This window comes from Scomber japonicus, chromosome 1 (assembly GCF_027409825.1).
Source record: "Scomber japonicus isolate fScoJap1 chromosome 1, fScoJap1.pri, whole genome shotgun sequence".
Lineage (NCBI taxonomy): Eukaryota > Metazoa > Chordata > Actinopteri > Scombriformes > Scombridae > Scomber > Scomber japonicus.
The window spans coordinates 31,558,305-31,581,419 of record NC_070578.1 but is presented as its reverse complement, the minus strand read 5'-3'; the positions used below and the strand labels follow the sequence as shown (position 1 = coordinate 31,581,419).

Genomic DNA, 23,115 nt, shown 5'->3' with positions numbered 1-23,115 from the left:
GTATCTGTAACATTTAATTTCTTCTTCTTCTTCTTATCTGTCTTTTACACCCAGATGCAGATGGAGCGTGAGTTAAACAATATAACAAGAAGAAATCATACTTTGATTGTTTAATTTCCAATGCTAGAAAAATTATATACAAAAAGTGGGAACAGAACAGTTATATGCAGCTCTGAAATTGTGATTTATGAAGATGCAAAAACAATAAGTTTCTAAAGCAGCTGTTTTGAGATACATTGCTGTATAAATGAGAGCATCTCATTCAAATTTGGAAACATGTGGACGACTTCTTCTGCTATGCTCGTACGTAGATCCGTGTGCACACCACATCATCGGCTCCAAAAGTCTGAAAATAGATTGAGAGGAAGAAGAAGGAGGAAAAAAAAAATCTGATTAACATTTCATCAGCATTAGCTCGTAGCCTGTTATGTTGCCATGCTTCATTAGAGGTTTCTTGTTATTTATGAATGATACTTTTCCCTGCACTCGAAGCTCATTACCTCTCGTGGCTTTTTGTGAAACGGACAAAAGCTTCCTAATCACATGAAGCAGAAGCAAAACACATGTTCACATCTCTGTAAATACTTTAATAATGGCATAATACTCTCATTGCTGTCTATTTCCTCCTGATATTTGTAGCTGCTCTGCTATATTTCAACCTTTTTTTTTTTTTTAAATCCCCAAAAACCAAGCTAATATTTTGATCTTAATTCGATGTGAAATAGATGTGACAGAAACTGACATGAAAATGGAGAAGAAACACAGAAGGCTCCTGGATCAAGGGTGGGTGTGTCCAGTTCCCTAAGATTTATGGGAGTCCCAGAGGCAAAGCATTATGGCCAACTGCAGCGCCACACATCATCATTATCTCAGGCCAAGCGGCGAGGCGGAACAGGAAACAGGCCCTGGCTGTGAAAAATGGAGCCGAGATGACTCCATCTGGCACGTGGCCCGATGCCGAGGGAGACATTAACTGGAGGTAACACCAGGGTCCATTGGCATTTTTCAACAGCGTGATCAATGAGACCAATTAGAGCCCACAGGAGAACACAACAAATTTGGACCAAGAGTCCCCCCCCCCCGCCCCCCCCCAACGCTATCACAGCCACACAATTTCTCCTGGCTCCAGCCCAATCATAAACTAGCCATTTTGAGGACTGAATTAATCTTTAAAAATCAATACAGCTTCAAATGTAAAGGAAGGTATATGAGCTTCCTCACGTGGACATGTAAGAGTAGTTTCCCTCTCTCTCTCTCTGTCTCGCGTTTATCCTCCACTCACTTATCCTTTTTTTCACTGCAGACTCCAAATGATCATTGTAGTCCGCCCGTCTTCGATTACCGTGAGTGCTGTAAGCCACCACATGTTGTCTTCATTAAGCCCAACAGCCATCCGTCTTTTCCCTGAGAGCCTCATTTCCTCAACTGCTTGCCTAGAGCTTTTTATTCAAGTTTATGCAAATTTTCTTTCTGTTTATAATGAAGAATTGATCATACTCCTCTGTGAGTAGAAAGGAGAACTAAAACTGGTGTTTGTGGATGTTGCAGAATATCAAACCGATACTTTCCATGCATCATCTTATAGAAGGAATTCAGTTTTGATATTTGATTATGTTTCGACTCGTCTGGAAGCTTTGAACACAGCTGTAGATGTAAGACTTGGACTCGAGTCAGACTCAAACATGATGACTTAGGACTCGATGGAGATGAGATGTGGTCTACTTAAGACTTTTCTTGAGACCTGAGAGTGGAAATATGTAATTCTGGAGTTTTGAGCAGGTATAATCCTGGTCCGAGTGATATAAACATGATGAGATTTGTAATTATAATGTATAATGACTTTAAAGACTTTCACTTTATTTTGTTTATGAAGACTTGACAGACATAAACTGCTGCTAACTATCCAGAATTACTACATACCTCCACCTGTGATCGTTTAAGTATATATTGAGTATGTTGTACAGTAAGACTACGAGTCGAGTCTACAGCCATGCTAGCAGCGTACAGCTGAGACTGAGCTGGGAATGACATTTGTTTTTCAAGTATGTAGTCAAATAAAAAGTACTGGACCAATTTCTAATTTGATTCGATGACGATGATGGAGCTAGACAAAAGGTTAACAGATCACTAAAGTTATTCCACTTTGCATGAATTGAAATAAGGACGGATTGCCATGATATTTGGTGCACACGTCCAATAGTTGTCAAAAGATTTAGCCGAAAACCTCAAATGAGAACCTGGACTAAAAGTTTTACCATTTATTTATCATTTATTAGACTGCAGCAGATTTCATTCTACATTAATTTGATTATTCACACTTGAGCTTTTCCCACTGTGACATATCAAAATGTGCACTATGGTAGGGTTTTATTCATTTGAAAAAGCACCTCACGATGTTATCAAGATAACTTTGAAACTTAAATAATTAACTTATTATACATGTTGATATTTCTTTTTTTAAATAGTGTTTTTTAAGCTGATGTGAGGCTTGATAAATATATTACAGCAGCTGACTTCAATCTCCAGACCTCCACATCGCACTGAAGGTTAAATAGATTGTTTGTTAAATATTTCACAGTATCTTTATCACCTCAGAGGCCAATGTCTTTGCTTCAGCATTGTAAAAGGAGGCAATTATGTTTAAATTACAGAGCAGCAGGGAATATATCAGACCTCTCCCTCCTCGCTGGTAAAACCCCGTGATTTTATCTTTTGGAAAAAGCTCGTTTTTTTCCAATGATTCAACCCCATGTGCCTATCCTATTACAGCCCATCACTCCACATGGACAGACAAACACACCCTTATCTTGAATAAAAACAGATTTTGTCCTGTTCAAAGCTCTCCTTCCAGTTTGAAAACCTTCATCCGATCCAAATTACATCCCCTCTCAAATGTTTTCCTGATTGCCTCTCTTCAGAGGTTAGTCACAGTCGGTAAGAAGAGGAGATCTCCATCACATCCAAACTGGACTCGACTTTGTTGTCCATCTGGCCAATAAATCCGAGCGGGGCCCAGATGTTTACAGAAAAATCTGCATCATGGTGGTGATCTTGAATTGCCAGGAAATTGAGACAGCGGTGTTTCTGATGGATGCAAGGTCACGAAGTGCTGCGAGGAATGTCGAGTCTTAACAATAAACGTATGGCAGCGAAATCTTAATTTTAGCCCTGTGAAATCCAGATGAAGCTTTCCTGTGGGCCCCCAGATTAGGTGTTGCTTCAAACTAGAACTGTATCCAGAGGAGAATTGGCAAATAACTCACTTCTTTTTTTTGTCATATCTCATTAAATTAACGTACATCATGCAGACAATAGCAACATTAGACCATCATAAAATGCCCCAAGAAAAGCAAAACTCCCCTCAGCTGTCTCTTATTTCACGCTTACATTTGAACTTCATGTCAAGTTCTCTCAATATTTTTTATGGATTTCTTTATTTTATTTGGACAATGAACGCCAGAAAAAGGGGGGTAAAACCAACAATGCACCAGGATACTGTTCTGACTTAAAGATACGGACATGTTTATACACACCCTCATTTGGCAAAAAGAGTGAAATTTATGAAATGGATGCGGTCTCCCAGCGGCTATAAGAATTTTCTTGGAAGTATGTAGTGTTTTGGAAAAATATTATTTAACATTTTCACATAAAGTATCACCGCCCAGTTATGGACTCTCTTGACCTTCTGTCAGTTTTGCTTTCTGCTTCTGTAGTGATGCTGCTGCTGGAAGAACTCATCATCTTAATCACAATAGTTTTGGGAAATAAACTCATGCTTTGCAACCATCGATACCACAGACATGAGAGTGCTTTTCATTTTCCCATCTCACTTATGTTGTATGCATTTCCAAAAAAATGTCAGACTATTCCTTTAAGGATACACCACACTGCCAGACCAACTGTGTTTTTCACACGAATTTGAGGACTGTTTTCTTATTGGCAGACACAAGATAATGACCCATGTGGTTCAAGATAGTGACCTCAGGATCTGACACCTCATCCCACGTTGCAAAAAACATCTGTTCATAGATCTACTGAGACGTTTTACATTAAAATGGGAGTCTGTGCGTCAGGCTGATGGGATGAGAGCATTTGGGAGTCACAATTTAATAAAACACAGAACAGTCTGTTATAGTCTGTGTCTAGAAAGGAAAGAGGGGTCCTCTGAGGAAGCGCATGTAGCTCCAAAATCTATCTATGCTCTGAATTTAGTGCTCACTTTATTTTTCTGTCACTATATTTCTAGTTACTGTAAAGTTAAAAAACTACCCACCAGTATGAGTTCGTCCCCTCTGAGTTCTCGGCTCCAGAAGGTTTTCGGGCCGTTCCCGCTCAGTAGAGTCTGTTTGCAGTAAATCTTGTTTTCCGTCTCCCAAGTGGCCAGACTCTGTGAAGAGGAAGCACTTCAATGAGATCTCCTCCTACATATCGGCCCTCGCCTTCACCTGGCTAAGCGAACGTCAGCAGAAGATCCTGGGAACTCAATTTACTACTGCCTACTGATTTTCAAAACATTACTTTTCAGATCTATTTCTTCCAGGTTCTTCCAGGAACTTCATGGACTTTCTTTATTTTGGTACAATATGAGAATTACATTGCAGGATGTAGAGTCTAGTTTGAGATAATGAAAGCAGTTTGAATTATGTGATATGATTACATGGTAGCAGGGCTGAAATTTAGCTTTTCTAAAGTCTTCCAGATGATGTGTTCAGGTGCTGGTGCAAATCTCCAGCATCTAAGACTTGTACTTAATGCAAAAATCCACTAAATTCAAATAATAGATTCATATTTGAAGGTTTCTTTTTAGACTTTTACTCATGAACATTATTTAATTGAGGCTTGTATTATTAGTCTTGTTATATATGTGTTGGTTTAGTTATGTGTGGACAGGTGGAAGAGTAGGTGCTATGTTACTGCCAGATTATGTGGATCCAAATACAAATTGATGGATTGCATTACAGATTAACTACCTTACCTTACACTTTCTGCCGTCCACCGTCTCCTCATTGAACTCCTCACCGATGAGGAAGTTGACCTCGGTGGTGCGGACCGTGGTGGACGTCTTGATGTAGAAGTGCTCGTCGTTCTGCTTGATCTCCACGTGAGGCTTGGAAGCAGCCGCCCCTGCGACCTTCCTCAGCATGGCATTCACACCTGAGGAGAACAAACCTAACTGTGAGTCTGTGTGAATATAAAGTATTACTGTTGAGTGTGCAAACAATATTGAATGAAGAAAACTTGAAATAACCTGATGTGCAAAAAAGCAACAAACTCCTGCGTTTGGAGCCCCAGACAAGAATTCCCACTAAATGCCACCTACCTTGTCTTTATTGTATCGTCTGGCATTGAGTTGTGTCACCACACATATTTGCCTGTCTGCCTCTGGCGCCAAATGTGTGGTTTAGAAAAAATCTGAGTTGCTCTTTAAGTGATGAAAGAATGCAAAGAGAAAAATGTATCTATCTAAATGAGACTGTGAAGACAAATGACTTTTTAGTTGTCAGGAGGAGCTATTGCACTATATAGCTGTTGGTTTTCAATTAAAATTAGACTCCTCCAGCAGCTGAGATTGTTATCAGCAGATGTTGCAAAAAATGCGGGGAAAGCAGTGACAAGGTGATGAGAGAGGGGAATGTTGGCGCCCTTTGCTTTGTTTATCTCTCCTGTAAATCATGATAGATTCTGTCTCGCAGAATGAGTGGAAAAGCTCTCAACCTTCTTCTGTCACACAGTTACAGTACAAACAATTAGATGAGCGAACCCTTAAGTCTGTTTCCCATCCGTCCTCCTCATAGTCCATCACTGAGTAGCAACGTCAGTGCATGTGTAACAAGACGAGTTTGACATTTCGTTCTGCAATTGAAACCAGATTTTCTCCACTTTGGAACAAGAGAAGACTTTTTTAAATCAGTCTCTTGCGATGGAACATCCAAAAAATAATTAAAATGAATTAAGCTCTGCAGCATAAACCTGTGTAGCTATGGAGGTTTTATTAGACATGTTGGATTTTGTGGGAAATTGGTAGCTTATCATGTGATCTCTTTAGCTTTTGTATAAACTGCTTACAATCAATGTATAGTCTCCAATTTCACCTCTAAGTGTAATTCATTTAGTTTTCTTACATTTGAAAATCCACAAACTATTCAGTTTAACACCAACCAACTCTGCATGCCTTTTAAAAACAAATAAAAATAAATCTTAATTTTAATCTAAGGCCACTATAGCAGGTCTCTTCTTCTACAGCACAGAAAGCACAACTCTGACAGTCTTATTCATTTCATCTTCAGTCACTGGATCATTTTTTCTAAGCCCTCTCTATTAAAACACATTCAGACCCTCACAGGACAAAGAGTGAAATGTCCTCACCCAGAGCTTTGAGCAACTCGTCGAAATTCTCGCTGCTTTTCATTTTCCAGTTGCCTGCAAAATTGGGCATTTTGTCTTGTTGGGTGTTGATTGTGTGTCAGCCGTCGCCTCTCGTCGTCTGTCTCCTGCGCTCCCCTTTCTTTAGGCTTTTTCTCTCTTCCCTGCACTCCCTCCTTCTCTCCTCCCTGTGTGTGTGTGTAATGATCCCATGCAGCAGACCGAACCCCCTCCACCTCTGCCTCCTCACACACACACACACACACACACACACACACACACTTAATGGTTTATTGTCATTAGAGTATTCGTCTAATGACCGTCCTAAATTATGGTTCAGCTGGAGTGTCTCATCTGCAACATCAGCCAGTTTATCAGTGTAAATTAATGGTGCATTTATACAAATATATCATTTCAAAGCAATTTTTTCTGTCTCTTGTAGCTAAATAGAGATTTGTACAACAAAAGCCTTTTTTGAACTCAACCTTACTGGAGGATTTAATAAGTTTAGCCAAATTTGGCAGGGTGACTTCACCCAAATTATCCTTTTTGCTCCATGTTATATCTCATCCATGTTATATCTCATCAAGCAGGCAGTTTTCATTTTATTTTCCTAGGTTTTGAGATTTCTGCCGCCACCCCAAAACAATGATGCTGAATGAAGTTTCAATTCAACAGCAAAATCTCTTCTTAGTCCCTTTATGAAAACCAGGTCTGTGGATTATCAAGAGTTAACATCAACACAGTTTCTGGAAAGAGAAGTTTGTGTTTTTTAGTATTATTTTTACCTTTTTTCCTTTTACCTCCATTGTATCAGGGTGAAGGCCAAAGTCTCTGAGAGATAACTCAAAAGTTGACAAATAGATAGATACCATCAGAGAAAAGTGAGAAAATATTGTTTCTTGCTTGTCTGACTCATTAAAAAATAAAACCATCTGCAGTTTATGCAGAACAACTGATTTAAAAAGAGAAACTGCAAAAGCTTGTGATAGACATTGAAGGAACTGAAAAAGGTTTTATAGTGCAGTTTTTGAAGCAAAGACTGATGCTTGGAGGAAAGTATTTGTATAAATGAACCATCAGTTTCATCAGACAGATTGCATCACTTATATTTAAGATGGTGATAATAGCTCATTTGTTATACCTTTTATATACTGCTTTTTAAATCGTCCATGTTTGTCTAAAGCTGCACAGACGATTACACAACTGTCTCTCAACACAACATGTTCTCAGTGCTCCTATCCTACCCACATGCACTTGCATATCTTCCTCCATGACATCCCATGAGAATGAGAGGCCCTTCCTCTAACCTCAGCCAAGTCAGATTTGTTCCCTCTCTGACAGCCCCCCCCCCCCCCCCATCAGTCTTTTTGACAAAGTGCCTTCCAGACACCGCTTGATAATTAATGTATAGAGCAAAGCAGGGAGCACTCTGTCATCCCACCAGGAAGTGTCAGCTCAAAGAAGATTTCCGCCGTCTTCACGAGGCCGCCTTGTTTGGTTTCATTCATCAGTAGATTTGTGTGTTTTGTCTCTGGGTGTTTTTTTTATTTATTTCCAACAGAGAAAGTGGTGAAAGGAGGAGAGGGGAAAGTTTGAGAATTTAGAATTTGTGACAAACCATGAAGAGGAAAAAATGTGAGAGAAATGTTTGCTGCCATCTATCGCCCTGTTCGAAAAAGGGTGGGTTTTAACATTTGTGCCTGGTATTTCTGTGGCTTTAAATGTATTAAAAAAACAGCATTTTTACTCATACACAATTATATCTCCAGTAAGATAAACCTTAAATGTCATATTCAAAGTTTAAATCACTTTCATCTTCAGTAAAATGAATCCAAACAAGTTGCTCCTTTATTGGATTTCAACCTAAAGCCCTTTTTTCCCCTTTAACACTGGATGTAGTTTTTGTATTTCATGTTAAACGTAATTATCTAATATCATTTTTTTTAAAGAAATATAATCCTCCATATCACATCGTAACTTCAAACATGTTAAACCTTTAAATTCCCTGAAGAATCATCTCAGAACATGAATGTTGCAGGTTTATCTTTGCTGCCAAATCAGATAAAAGTGTCGGGAGAAACACTTGGATTAAAACTAAGTTTGACTTTCCCTCAGCAGATCCTTTCATCTCATTACCTAACTAACATAATGAGATATGACCTTTGCTGTCAGAGTGTCACCTTCGACAAGATGTATGGACGCCCCTCGGTTATGAGCACATCAAGGAAACACATTAGCTTCTCGGGCCACATAATCACATTTTCCCCTGACGGACTTTCTGAACTGCACAATGAACTCCCCGAGGAACGGGACAGGACAATATTGACTTTTTCTCTAAATTGTTGCAGTTGATATTGTTCAAACAAAGCCTTTAAATTAGTAATACAGCGTTCTTATGTATCATTTATATCTGCAGGAGTTAGGAACATAAGGAACACATTTTCCCCTCTGATCACTTTTTAAATGTCTAAATAAGGAAATAAATGTCTGCAGTGATTTCAGGCATCATTCATTTAAAAAAAGTTAAAGCTTCAAAGTAGTCTGCTAAAATCTTGTCTTTATGTCACTCATGTCAAATCAGTGCTTTGACAATTTTGGTATTGAATACATATATTAAAAGATAAAATACCATTCAGTACCTTCCACACTATGTCACCATATTTGACTAGTGTCTTATAGAAGAACTCAAACAGCTGATATTTAAATAGGAATTTCAGTACATCAATGGTTAACATATTTGAGGTAATTTAGACAAGTGTCACCAATAGAGTTTGTCCACCAGAGAGCACTGACAAGCTCATCTTTACCAGACACACAGACGGACGTGCAGCTATTTAAACATCCATGACGGAGACAGCCACATCAATGTAACTATGCTATGAGTCCAGACCTGCATATTGTTATTTAACGTTTTCTTTCTGAAAACAAATAATTAAAAAAAAAATTGTATGTACTAAAATATTCAAATATTCATAAAAAACCCACTATTTGTACTTTTCCAAATACCGTATCCGGATTTGGCTCCACCCCCCCAAAAAAAGTATCGGCATCATCTTCTTTTAAAAAATATATCAATTGATTTACCATGATCTACTTTTTTAAATTAGCTTAAAATCCTCTATCAATCAGGCTCTAGGTGAATATATGAATTTTGTGTTAAATTGATAAATGTGAAAATAGTCTTTTAACTGAGGTTACACATGATCATGCAACATAATTTGACAGGATATCTGCTCATCCCTTTACAAACCCATTAATCAGTATTTTCATCTGTCTATTTTTTTTTTTTTTTCAGAGTAAGCAGTGAAATGTCTGAATTTAAAGTGAATAAAGCAGCACAAGTCCAGTAGCTTGATTTATTTGCAACACAAAAGGCATGAAATGACTTTGTTTAGCAGTTGTGATGTTTTATTGGCCGACTCAGTTGAACCAAAACACAGAGACAACACATAAAACATGATGTAAAACCGGGTGTACTCTATACATGACGGCTGACTTCTGATTTACGTTGAGGGGACTACTCTCTGTGGATCGCTGCCACAGCTTCCTGACAACATAATCTCACTCATTACTGTGAGCTGCGCAAAGAAAATAAAAACTCCAGACAGTAGTCAACCTTAATTCATTACCTTTCTCTCCCCAGGGTGCAAGTTTAGTGAAATGTGCCTTTTAAAAAAGACTGTCAATGCACGACAGCCTGAATACCAAAGTTTAGTGGGTATCACTTAAATGTTAATGACACTTCTTGATGAGTCATTTTACAAATTTAAATATAATTACTGGAAAATTCAGGGTGTTTATGGCTTTGTTGATGTTTGCCTTCAAAACTACCTGAAACAGCTGCTTCCTTTTTTAATGAAAACAGCTGCAGTGACAAAGTGAAATATAACATTATTCAGTTTTTTTAAAAATGCAATCAGTTCTACAAAGTGACCAAAAACATCATTTAAAACAACAACAATAACCATACAAAAGCAATAAACAACATGAGCCCATCTAATCAAAAAGTTATTGATCTTCAGTCAGAGAGAAAAAAAAAACTTTAAAATGTGACGTTTGTGACACTTCTGTGGTCATAATCTCATAATCTTAAAAGAAAAACTCCCCCCAAAAAAGCAACAGAATAAATTAGGTATAGTACATTCTTTGAAGACATGTTATTCACACAATTTTACAAGTAATGTATCGTCACATTTTTGTGCAGAGAAAGGATCAAACATTTAAGTTATTGCACTCAACATTTAGTGTCACAATATAAGGAAAACTTTCAATTTCACATACATGATGCTCTACTTCCTGGTAGTTAACTGTACAACTGAATCAGCCATTTGTTAACCAGATGTTTAACTGCAATATTTTCTACACTGACAGTAGGAAAACATACCACTATGTTATATTTATGCTTTTTTTTTTGTTGCACTATGTGTTTATGCAGATAACTTGTTTGAATGGAATTTGTCAAGTCGTTAATTTTGGACTGAGGCGTACACAACATCTGTAAATCAAGAAGAAACCTACTACACACAGACTGCATTGCACTAAGTCTAACACATACTGTTCTTCTCGCAACAATATCCAGCAGATAAAACTAAATAAAAAGCAGAATGCTCGTAATGAATTCACACTATGAAGGCAGCGATTTTTTTAAAAAAAAGGCCAACAATGAACAGATGTTAGAAGCCAGTTTTGGTGAGAGCGAGGGAACAAACAGGAAAGATTTGTTTATAGGTTATCTAAATGCGTTACCATGAAGTTATATAATGTGTCTGTGTCAAAACCAGGTTTGAGATGTGGGCCCAGCACTGTTTGGTTTTTTTTTTTGGAAAGACGGCACAAACACACATGACAACTAGCAGCTATCAGGCCAATACCACTACAGCAGGATAATGACAGCTTCTCTCTCAGAGACCAATCCACTCTCATCCACCGCAAAAGATGCAGATTGTAGAGCACAGGTTCATTTTTTTTTCAAGTTAAGAAAATAAAATCGTATAAAGCTGCAATGATTTGTTAATTTCTTCCACTGTTAAAAAAAAAAAACACTGTACTGGCCCCTTCTAATTGCACTACGAAGCAATAATCCTGTTTAGCAGCGACTTAAACGAACTGCAAACATGGGTGTGGTGTGACTGTTTAAGCCAGATGTTTAAACAATGACTAATGGGTTAGTACAGATAGTCAGATGCATATTTAAACATCGGGTTTGTCTTTTAAAAGTGCCTGACTGCATTTTTGATCCCCAGGCCGGTGCCTCCAAATGAAGTCAAAGTTAGGAGTGATACCGAGTTTGAAAGTGGCTGATGATACACCGCTCCCATTCTAGATACCACCGTCCACCTGCTATACCCGTAGTGTGCCTTTTTTTTTTTTAGTGTCATATGCTGATCTTAAGTGGTATATTTCTGCTGTTTGACCGGTACATGAAAACAGTCACTCCCATACACCACTCGTCACCAACTCTTTACCAGCATACCAAAAACTGACAGTAACATACCACTCAAGAGTCAAGCACGTGTTAAAAGAGCAAGAGAGGCGTACCACCTGCCACTTTCCAATCTCACGCTGCTCTAATTAGGGGGCTGAGAGCTTAAATGGCACATCCATGTTGAAGAATGTCCAGGTAGCTTCTACCAGTGTCTCGAATCCACCAGCTCGGGCCGCAAACTCATTTTTTTTAGCGTTTCGTAGCCGACGACCATGACGATGGCGGTGGGTGTGGATGAAATGATGCGTGCCGACAGCCCTTTGGTCAATCCCCAGAAGCCCTCCTCTTTGATCAGCTGCCTGAACGTCTCGGTGACTGAAGTCCTTCCTTCAACCTAAATAAAGCACACATATGTTGGTGTTGAGTCATTGTCGCAGTATAACGACTTCCTCTAAACGTTTAACTGAATATAGTGAATGTTCGACCGTTAACCCAACACTAGAGGCTGAGTTAGTGTGGTAAATGAATTATTTGTAGCCTTCAGTGTAACATGTTTGAGAATAAAGAGGCTCATTCTTGACTTTTGGACTTTTCTTACGCTGAAATGATCTCAAGAGCATCAGTTTCACTTTCTTCCAACGGACAAGAAAGCTTCTCAAGTGTGTTGAGATATGCAAATTACAGCAGTCATTTTATAACTTGAAATGTTAAACACACATAAAAAGAAAGATGACTAATCAGTAACGGTTACTGTGTCAGCCATTTAAAAATATGTAACTGACTTAAACACTGCCAGCTAACTTCACACACAAGGAAAACTAATTTTGTGATACATTAAAGCCACCGATCTCTTTCATAAAGGATTAAGCTACAGCCAATATCAATATCACCAAACATTAGACATTAAAACATTCCTGGATTCACTGACTTCACTGTGGTCTCAAGAAAAAATAAGTTTTACTGTGCTGTGAGTGACCAATGTAACAAAGCAGATCCCCTACCTGTACATGTAAAATACCCATTATGCATTTGAACACATCCTGATAGATGTAAATGATGACTACCTGCACTCTGGCTCTGACAACATCCATCGGGTTGGTGACAGTAGAGGCAGTAGCAGCAGCAAGCGGCCCAGCCATGGCTTGTAGAATCAGATGAGGGCAGTCACTGGGAGCCAGTTTGGAGAGCTGCTCTGTTGATTATCACAAAATCAGATACATTATTACCTACACAGCCAGAAACTCTGCATTTTATTCTCAGTATATGGACAGCAGACACAGGCAAGACAAAAAAAATCAAGCTTAAGGTCTTAACAGAGAGAACAGGGCACCTTACCAGCATAAAAGTGATAGAAAGGCCACCAGACAGCGCTGTTTGGGATGTAGGTGAGTAAGGAAGCCACATATCCCCTGTAGAAGCCCCGGAAACCATCAGCAGCAAATATCTGAGTCATAATGTTCCTCGTTTGGCCAAACATTTTTTTGGATTTTCCAGTCTCTGTGCTTGAAGCGAGCCGAAAGCGGCTCAGGTACTCCCCTTGGCCCTGCATCATCAGCTGCTGAGAAACCACATCTATTGGGACAGTGATGCTCTGGGCGACCAGTGAGGCTGAGCCGCCGGCCACCAGCGACTTGACCGTGTTGTCGTCAGAATACTGGGAGACGTACTTCCTCACCAGCTCGTAGGTGGTAATGTAAGCCTGGCCTGAGATGAGGGTGAAGGTGTTGACCATGAAGCCGCGATACAGGCCTCGTACGCCCTCCGTCCGCAGGATCTTGAAGAAGGCATCGAAGGTGCCACTGTAGAGCGATTTGCCCCTCTGGACCTGGAGCCGAGTGCGGATGAGTGTCGCCGGGTAGACGGTGGCCCGGATGGTCATGGTCATGAACACCCCGAAGGAGTAGAACTTCCTCTTGTCCAGGTCCTCCCATTCAATGATCTGGATGTTCCTCTTCTGCTGCATCGTGCCAGCTGTAGGAGCCCCCTCATCAGACTGATCCCTGCCTGGCAGCGGAAACAACATCAACAGTGAGGTCAGTTAACTTGTCTGTACAAATCAACACCAGAGGCAAAAAAAAGCTACTGGAGTGGAAGTTTGACGGGGTGGGTGATATAAATAACATCAGTGCATGTGCTTTTGTTGTAGTGATATTGAGATAACTACATTTGAACAGCTTTTAATTGGTCAAATAAACAGGAAGCAATGCCCGACAACCGTGAATCACCATACAGTCTAACTCTGCTCTCTAAAACGGTGACGATTTATTTATAATATCAAAGCTCCCTCGGACACTCCCCTCCTTGTGAGCAAAGAGACACGAGCTCATTTAATGGAAAATCCTCTTAACTGCAACCATCGTATTATCTACAAAATTATAACAGTAGGTTGCTCTGTATTTAGCAACCCCTCACAATATTACTTGAGTATCATACTAGTACAAGGCTGCAATCATTTTCCTTCTTGGTTGATATATTTATTATTTTCTCATTGTTACAAGGTGACACCCTCAAATGTTCATCAATTTTTAACATTTAATTTAATGGAAAATAATCACATTTGTGAAGCTACAATCAGAAGTTTTGACATTTCTTCTTTAAAGAAATAGACTCAAAATGATTCATCAACTATTAAAATAGCTGGCAATTCATTTTCTGTAATCACTTTTAAGTTTGTAGATTGCCAAAGTGTTGAAAGTATGTCATTTCTTTGCATAAGATTTTACAGTAAAAACATCTACTACTAACTGAACTATTTCTTCTCCTTGAACCATATCTCTTCCTCCTGTTATCTGGACAATAAGGTTCAAAGTACAGTTGAGGGTGATATGAGCAAGGTCAAATATCATGATGTTTTTGACCAAATACCTCACAAAATATTTACACAATGAGATAATTTGATAAATCATCAGTAATTTGGATATAATGACTAAGTGGGTAAAGGGAAAGAAAACAGTCTAATAGGACTTGCTCACAGCCAATCAACACAAGTGTTCTTTAACTTCATAAATACTTATAATTTGAGGACTTTCAGGAGGAGTGGTGTCATTTTTTGCAATGCATGATGTGTATCAAATGAAGTACTCACTTAGTATCGGTATCACTTTAAGGGTATTTGAATTTATACTGGTATCATATATTTTTAAATGATACCCTGCCCTACAGTCTGTTAAATTCAGAAAATGACATCACTTCATATCACAATATTACAATATCTAGTCTCATTTCACATAATATCTAGTAGTAGTGTTTATTCAGTCATCACAACACAACAAACAGAAATGTACTTACAGTATACAATAAGTATATAGATTCTAAATAACAATATAAAGTAATTCATGTATGATAATGACTAAAAGGGTATAGGCAGAAGCATAATGCTTATATATGCCCATCCTACATAAAACCCCACATTAAATTAAGCTACCCACCAAAAACTTATAATGAAAATGAGAGAAAAAAAGAAAAGACTACCTATTTCAATGTGTAACTCACAAAAATAGCCCTATAAGCCCTTCGTTTGAAAATCAATAGTGAGTTACACATTCTCAAATTTAAGTCAGTATAGTCAATATATTGCCTAACATTTCTTCTTCTTGAGCAACATCTCCCTCCTTTCACTTGGATGAGAAGGTTCAAAGGTCAGACTGTATAAAAGACATCTTAACAAGCTGAAGATAATTAAAAATTAAAAAAGGTTTTAACAAAACACTGAGAAGCCGGTCCGTGTTATGACCAAATTTGACCACATGTTTAAACCCAGATGAGGATGTTTGTACTTGACCCTATGCTGGTACAGTGCAGAGGACACTGTGTACCCTGCAGCCTGCAGACAGCTGTGTGAGCCGAGAGTGAGCTGATTTATTAAAAACCTAACAGAGTAAATCACACAATGAAATCAGCAGCTGTTAATTTAACAATGAGCCCTGCAATGATCAGCTGCTGGTGAGTGCAGCTTAAAGCCAGCATTAACCAAAGATGAGCTAGTTATAGTTAAATATCAGTCTTACTCAAAACACTCACCTCTTCGGACAGATGTTTTATTTTCAGTCGTCAGGGTTTTAACGTCATGTCAGTATCCGATTCAATAGATATTCTGAATAACGCCATTAAGTTTTTATAACATATTATCATAAGGACGCAGTTGTGATTAGCAGTGTGCTAGCTCATCAGCTAACTAAAAAAGCCTTCCTGCTTCCATGTTGGTGAATCAGCCAATCAGACGCAGCCGCTCTCTCTTCTTCTACGTCATTTTTTACACTTCATCAGCTTCTTCTTCTTCTATTGGTTTTAATTGGTGGTTGGCAACCAACTTTTAGGTGCATTTACCGCCACCTACTGGACTGGAGTGTGGAATAAGATAACTAAATTAAAAAATAAATAGGCCTAACTGTAATTCAATGATACGCTTTTTTCTCAGTAAGTAGAGTAACAGAGTAAGTTTTCCACCACTTTACTTCCACCTGTATGTTATGAAGTGAGTAGTCCTCCTACCGACAGGAGGCGCTGTGAGCTCAGAGAGGGCGGAAGCGAGGAGGAGAGGAAGCGAGGAAGCTTCAAACAGAAAGTAGAGGAGCTTCAGCTTCGGGGAAAAGTACATCAAATTACTCCTTTACAGCCAAGGTAATACAATATAAACATTTCCCCTTTCACCACAGTGTTGTTTTGTTGTTATCGCATCATTTTAATTGTGTATAAGTAGAGTTTGACCCTGATGACTCTGTAGTGTTTCTTTATTATGAAGCTAACCAGCTAGCATGCTCAGATATTGCAGATTCATTGCGTGCAGCAGCAACAGAGAGCTAACATTAGCTTAGCTGTCACACACTGAGACATAGGAGTGAATTATCAAAACACACAAACACATTATCATAGACCTGTTGTACCGTAGATATTTGGCTCTATTTAGAAATAGGAAATGTGTATTTCCCTTTAATTGATCTGTGAAATCAGAAGTTATCTCGGTGTCAAACAAGCTGAAACTTTGCTTCACTGTGTAATGTGTAATTAAACAACTTGTTTTGTGTTTTTTTGCAGGATAATTCCATTCACAGGATAAAATGGTAGGTTTTTTATATTTATAATTCACAAAGCATGCAAATATTTGTTTCTTATATGTCTTGCTTTTGTAATAATATCAGTAGTGTTGGATTTATGGTCAGATTTCATCCCACAAGGTATCACTAGTATTAGGAATCATGCATTTTGCAGTATATCGTGCACAGAGCATGTGGAAAAAGAAAACGAATACAAACAAAATGAAAACAAAACAAATTAACTGGTAACTACATATCTATGAATTGCCTTGATAAAGGGCTTTTTTATTATTTTCTCCCACGATTTCTCCAAGTAAAGGTCTAATTTATATGTTTTATATGTGATACTGCCAACATACTCTTTGTACATCACCCAAATTTTATCTTACTAAATAAAGCACTGTACAGTTCCCAATAAAAAGGACTGTAAAAAATAGTTAATAATTCTGTATCATTGATCACAAACATTGAACAAGTCTGCTTTTTCTTCTTCTAGATTAACATACAGTTTAGTTTCTACTGTCTGATAAAATACTAGATCTCAGCTGGGCGCATAGAGATATTTTTATTTTTAAAAATGTATATACAACATAATTCTCAATACCATATTTGTCTGTCATCATAATCTGTAGTAATAATAATATCTGTTGTTTCTTTTGTTGTTCAGTCTCGCCGATATGATTCCCGGACAACCATATTTTCTCCTGAAGGCAAGTGTTATTTCTTTTGATTGTCTGATAATTGAGCGAGGTCTTAAAATCCTAGATGCCTGGTATTATACCTCCATATGTGTATTATGTCATGTGATCTCCCAAAATATCAGCCTGGATAATTGGGACATTTTTTTTTGCCAAATCCTGGCTAAAAATTAACTGTAAAGTGCGTTGTGTTGAACAATGATTTTCCATAATGTTGTGGGTTTGTTAATGATGATGTAGTTAAAGAGATTATGGTCAGACTCTTACTTTTACTAATTTAGGCTAGAGGATCTTTCTTGTATTTGGTAACAGTAATTCATAAAATAATTTTAACTCAAGGTCCCTCCACTAGCATCCAGCTGTATCTCACGGGTATAATTAGTGAGAGACATTTGCTAATTTGTCATGGAGTTGATTCAACTCAGTTATACAATGAGCTGAATTGAATAAAACCGACTCCATAAATGCTAAATGTGCTGAAAGAGACCATAAGTTGTGGTATAAAGGACCCTGAATTGAGATTATTTTTGTAAGACTATTTCACCTTACTTGTCTTTAAGGTTTTAGTGGGTTCGTTTAGCTGTGTATGACTAATATAAACTTTGTGACTTTGTTTAACAGGGCGCCTGTATCAGGTGGAGTATGCCATGGAGGCAATCGGTCATGCTGGAACGTGTCTTGGCATTCTAGCAAATGACGGAGTGCTGCTAGCAGCCGAGAGACGCAACATCCACAAGCTGCTGGATGAGGTCTTTTTCTCAGAGAAGATCTACAAGCTCAACGAGTGAGTGAACTGAACCACAGAGAGACTCTCAGTATCCAAAAATAAACACCTCAGCTGTCCTAACGTTGTGACGTGGTCTTGTGTTTTTGTGTGATTTATCTTTCAGAGACATGGCCTGCAGTGTTGCTGGAATCACATCAGATGCTAATGTACTGACAAATGAACTGCGGCTAATTGCACAGAGGTACGTTTCAGAGGAGTCATTCAAATTTCAAGGCTTTATCTAAAATTTAACTTAATTCAATAACCGAAAATATTTTATCTTGAGAGAAAAAAAGTGGCAACCACACCACCAGCTGTTGACCAGTCGAATGTATTCCTCCTCAGATATTTATTGCAGTACCAGGAGCCAATCCCCTGTGAGCAGTTGGTGACAGCTCTGTGTGACATCAAGCAAGCCTACACACAGTTTGGAGGTAAGATTCACAGCAGTCTCCTTGTTTATTGCTCAGATCCTTACATGCTGAGCGATTCTAGCTGGTGAAATGACTTTGTCCTGACTCTGATCATGTATCTCCCCATTGCTTTAATGGTGGAAGCTTTGAATTATCTCAAAGAGTAACACCTATCCTTCCTCTGGACCTAAAACAATTTTGGGGGGAAGTTTCCTTTAAATTAACCTCAGATTGATGTGCTTCACATTGATATCACACAGTGCAAAGCTGCTAAGATCACTCTGCTTAACCTGTGTCTTCACTTACAAGGCAGAAAAGGGTGTTTATATTCCTAACAGCCTTTTTAAAAAAAATGTAATTAAGTAACAAAACAATTTAATGATGGTTAATTAAATATTTTGGGGGAACTAAAGCACCAGTGCATTGATTTTGTTGTCAGTTAACAGTCTGCGTTGTCAGTTAACAGTCTGCATTATCTTGACAGGGAAGAGGCCATTTGGTGTTTCTCTGCTGTACATGGGCTGGGACAAACACTACGGCTTCCAGCTGTACCAGAGTGACCCCAGCGGCAACTATGGAGGCTGGAAAGCAACCTGCATCGGCAACAACAGCGCTGTAAGTCTAAAATGACACAGACAATGAAAATCTGAGATGATCTCAACAGGTAGATCAGGCAGTTGGTGTACTGTTATACATTAAATTAAGAATATTGTATAAAGATTCAAGGGCTTTTATTGTCAGGTACACAGCAACATTGATGGCATTAAAGTCTGTCTTCTTCTAACTCTAGTTCATATTAGAGTAGGAAGTGTGCAAAGTTGGTGTGCACAGCTTTTAGAGAGCCATGTGCTTACATGAAAAAAATCATGATTTGACAGACAAGTCTTATTGCTGGAGTTCACCGCAATTATTAGCCTCTGAGTGATGGCATACAAGTTCACAATTAGGGCTGGGCGCTATAGATAAAGTCAAATATCACAATATTTTTGACCAAATACCTCTATTGATATCACAACAATATTGTAATCATCAGTAATTTGGATATAATGACATGGGTAAAGGCAAATAATAGAACAGCAGTCTGATAAGTTTAGAAAATGACATCATTTTACTGTAATGCAGGCTTTAAAACCATGAAAAGACAAAACTTCTGCCATATCATGATATTACAATATCCAAATTCTAAGATGATATCTAGTCTAATTTCACGATATCAATATAATATCAATATATTGCCCAGCCCTGTTCACAATATACTACACGCTTGTCTCACAAAGGTAATTATTTATTCATACCATGCTTGCAACCGTGGCTGTTTTTGAGGATGACCTACAAAATAACTCTAGTGTGTGCACGCTGTAGACTGTCCAGGTACCACCCTCACATTGACTTCTGCTTCTTTTGTTCCATCAATATCACATGCGTAATTTCAGCAAATTCAGCAGCCAGTAACAAAAAGGGGGGCCGCCTTTTGAGTTTGTTAGGCAGGAAAAAACCAGTTGAAGCAATAACAAATATTCATACATTATGTTCAAAGTGAGTTATACTCTTCCTCTGCATGGTGTTTGATGTCTTCCCTCTTTTGGCTTCAGGCTGCAGTGTCCATGTTGAAGCAGGACTACAAAGAGGGAGAGATGTCTCTGTCCTCTGCTCTGGCCTTGGCCGTCAAAGTTCTTAACAAAACGATGGATGTCAGCAAGCTCTCAGCAGAGAAAGGTGAGGTCAAGCCACTAGTATCTCACAATATACATCTTTGTAATTTTGTCTACATCTTCTGGTTAAGTTTAATATGAAATGACTATTATTGACATGTAGTTGTTTATGTAGGACGTATCTTTACAGTAGTTGTAACTTGAGTCTGAAATTAACACCAGATAAGGGAAATATTGTAATTCTAAAAAAGTAATTAAGGTTAAAATACATATTTAACATGATTCTGTACATTGTCTGTTTCAGTGGAAATTGCCACCCTGACTCGGGAAAATGGAAAAACAAAGATCAAGGTGTTGAAACAGAAAGAAGTAGAAGAGCTCATCAAGCGGCACGAAGCTGAGGAGGCCAAGGCTGAAAAAGACAAGAAGGAGAAGGAACAGAAAGAGAAGGACAAATGAGCGAAATAGTTGTTTTTCTTCCTTAGTTCACTGAATCCTGTATTGTTTTGTCTTTTACATTAAAAGTTTGATAACTGATGGATGGACGTGTTATTTGTTTGTTGATCACTAGTAATAGTGACATCTCTGTTATAATTCAACAGCGACAGAAATAGTATTAAGTGTCCAAAATGATCATGAAGTTGAATCAAGACTCCTCTTTAAAAAATCTCAACCAAAACTTGACAACTATAATCTTCAGAGTGGGTAGAATTTATGGTAGGTTTGTATTCTTCAAACATCTTACGCTGTGTCAGTTTTGTATCTAACATAATGGGATTTTTTATCCTCACGCTGCCTTTTAAGAGTTTCTACATAAACCAAGTGATTACTTGAATTCTTGCTCTCTGTATAGTGAGAGGGTTTTTTGCCACAAGGTGGTGCTATCAGTCCTGCAAATGGTCTGTGATGTGCAAAAGGACCAGGTCTGGTTTGTTTTTGTGATAGTTGCTCAGCGGTAAATAGATCATTTCAAGCTTGAATTCAAATACTTACTGCCTCATAAAAATTCAACATTTTGCTCCCAGTATTATTATCATTCAATTAGTGATATTGTACTTTCAGAGGCTATAACAAGGTAACGCATAAAATTAACAGGGTAACAAGAATTTAAGACATGGATTCTTTAGACCAAGGCAAGAATTATATTTATACTCATGGTGAAACTTCTGCTTCAAACATCTAATGCCCTACATGGCCCTGGAAGATAAAAAGAAACAGTATTCATACAAGCACAACAATAATAGTACAAGAACATGGTCATAGTTTCACAGATGCTCTTCTGTGGATTTGGGTTTTTGAATCCAAGGTGGAAATCAATCACATTGAAAATTATAAACCATTTTCCTTTCATTTACCTTTTATCTGCTTTAACCACATTTGACCAGTTTTCTGTAATATTGAGCTTCATTGCTGGATAGCAAAGTGACTAACAAAGGTCTCCGCTTTTAGCCATCTAGAGGTGCAACGACACAATGAACAAGAAGCACCATCTGTTTGTCAAAGTGTGAAAATCAGTGTGGCTGTTAAGTGTTGACAGGCCCACATAACATCACATCCTCCAGTTTTCCATCCCTCCATGTGATTCCCCCTTTAGATGTTATTTGTTCGACTCACCACTTGATGGCGATACTGTTCAGTGATGACCTTTCTTGAGACTGACATATTTCTGATACTGAGTCAGAAAAAATAACAGTTGATTTTAAATTAAAGCATATCATGTTCAGAAATGTATAGTTACCAACACATATTTTGAGTAATTACAGCTATATATCAATGTAAGTCAAGAAGTCAGATGCGATCCAATCAGTGAAGCACAAACACTTCAGATAAACACAATCACTGACTTGCAGATCTAACGTGAAGACAAAGACTGATGGATGTAATGCTGTCTGGTTGCTACAACTCCACAATATTTTGTTACTTAGATGAAATTTCTTTTTTAACATCAATTTTGCATTATTAAACAGTCAGCAGTGTTGAAGATGATTATTTAAATATAATTTCCCGAATAAACAAATAGTTTTGTTGAGTCGAGGAGCAGGTGGTGAATAGGACAGCGTCCAAGTGTCTGTCTGATCAGTGTGCGATCATTAATGGGCACGCTCTTACACACTATGTAGGTGGTCATGGAGAAAAAACAGCTGTTGTTAATGCTGAACCATACATAATGACATGGTCACCATAAGGTTACGGTCTGTAGAGACATATGTCTGAAACCTCCCTTTTGTCACCAGTGCTGCTCTTTCTGAATATTGTGTTGTTTTAGTTTTCATTTCCACCAGACTAAATGTATGTACAAATTTAAACAGTATGTCAAATGAAGCATCAGTCAGTGGCAGACTGCAGTTTAGAGTAGGCTCATTACAACTCTCCACTTAAAATAAATAAAGTTTAGGACTTTCAGAATTTAAATGTGATCTTTTAGAGACATTGACATGATCCTATCTGTCATCTTACATAAATATGAAGATGCTAGCGACTGCAGCAGAGGATGTCTCTCCACAGCCTCAGCTACATTTTCACATTCTGCACTTAATTTTATGACTCAGTATTTAAAAATTCACCCCAGACATATTTTATGATGTACAAATTCTTTTGCTTTGAATAATAATGATTGAAAAGAAAAAACTTGCTAGAAATTCTTAAAATTACATCTACCCCTCCTCCCTTAAAATCAATGAATATGTAAATTTCATCTAGATACAAAATGTCTACTACTTCACTGAACACTGAACTCAGGAAAGTTAAACATCCAACTGAAA

At 38.1% G+C, this 23,115-nt stretch overlaps 3 protein-coding genes across 4 annotated transcripts; 1 reads left to right on the top strand and 2 right to left on the bottom strand.

Annotated features, from left to right (window-relative positions):
* Nucleotides 1-34: 34 nt before the first annotated feature.
* Nucleotides 35-6,480, bottom strand: LOC128358472 (cellular retinoic acid-binding protein 1). Of its 2 annotated transcripts, none has more exons than XM_053318771.1 (4): nt 6,367-6,480; nt 4,976-5,154; nt 4,274-4,387; nt 35-346 (listed from the first exon to the last, which is right to left on the bottom strand). In XM_053318771.1, the coding sequence occupies exons 1-4, from the start codon at nt 6,434-6,436 to the stop codon at nt 296-298; spliced, it is 414 nt and encodes a 137-aa protein (XP_053174746.1). In that variant the 5' UTR covers nt 6,437-6,480; the 3' UTR covers nt 35-295. The 2 variants fall into 2 exon arrangements, with proteins under 2 accessions (XP_053174746.1, XP_053174754.1); XM_053318779.1 differs by lacking the exon at nt 6,367-6,480 and adding an exon at nt 5,321-5,430.
* A 3,298-nt stretch (nt 6,481-9,778) lies between these two features.
* LOC128357543 (solute carrier family 25 member 44-like) lies at nt 9,779-15,965 on the bottom strand. Its single transcript, XM_053317910.1, has 4 exons — nt 15,812-15,965; nt 13,127-13,795; nt 12,856-12,983; nt 9,779-12,185 (listed from the first exon to the last, which is right to left on the bottom strand). The coding sequence occupies exons 2-4, from the start codon at nt 13,752-13,754 to the stop codon at nt 11,994-11,996; spliced, it is 948 nt and encodes a 315-aa protein (XP_053173885.1). The 5' UTR covers nt 13,755-13,795; nt 15,812-15,965; the 3' UTR covers nt 9,779-11,993.
* A 348-nt stretch (nt 15,966-16,313) lies between these two features.
* LOC128355757 (proteasome subunit alpha type-4) lies at nt 16,314-20,890 on the top strand. Its single transcript, XM_053316100.1, has 9 exons — nt 16,314-16,411; nt 16,826-16,851; nt 17,492-17,534; nt 18,144-18,306; nt 18,413-18,490; nt 18,634-18,722; nt 19,186-19,316; nt 20,294-20,417; nt 20,658-20,890. The coding sequence occupies exons 2-9, from the start codon at nt 16,849-16,851 to the stop codon at nt 20,810-20,812; spliced, it is 786 nt and encodes a 261-aa protein (XP_053172075.1). The 5' UTR covers nt 16,314-16,411; nt 16,826-16,848; the 3' UTR covers nt 20,813-20,890.
* The last annotated feature ends 2,225 nt before the right edge of the window (nt 20,891-23,115 follow it).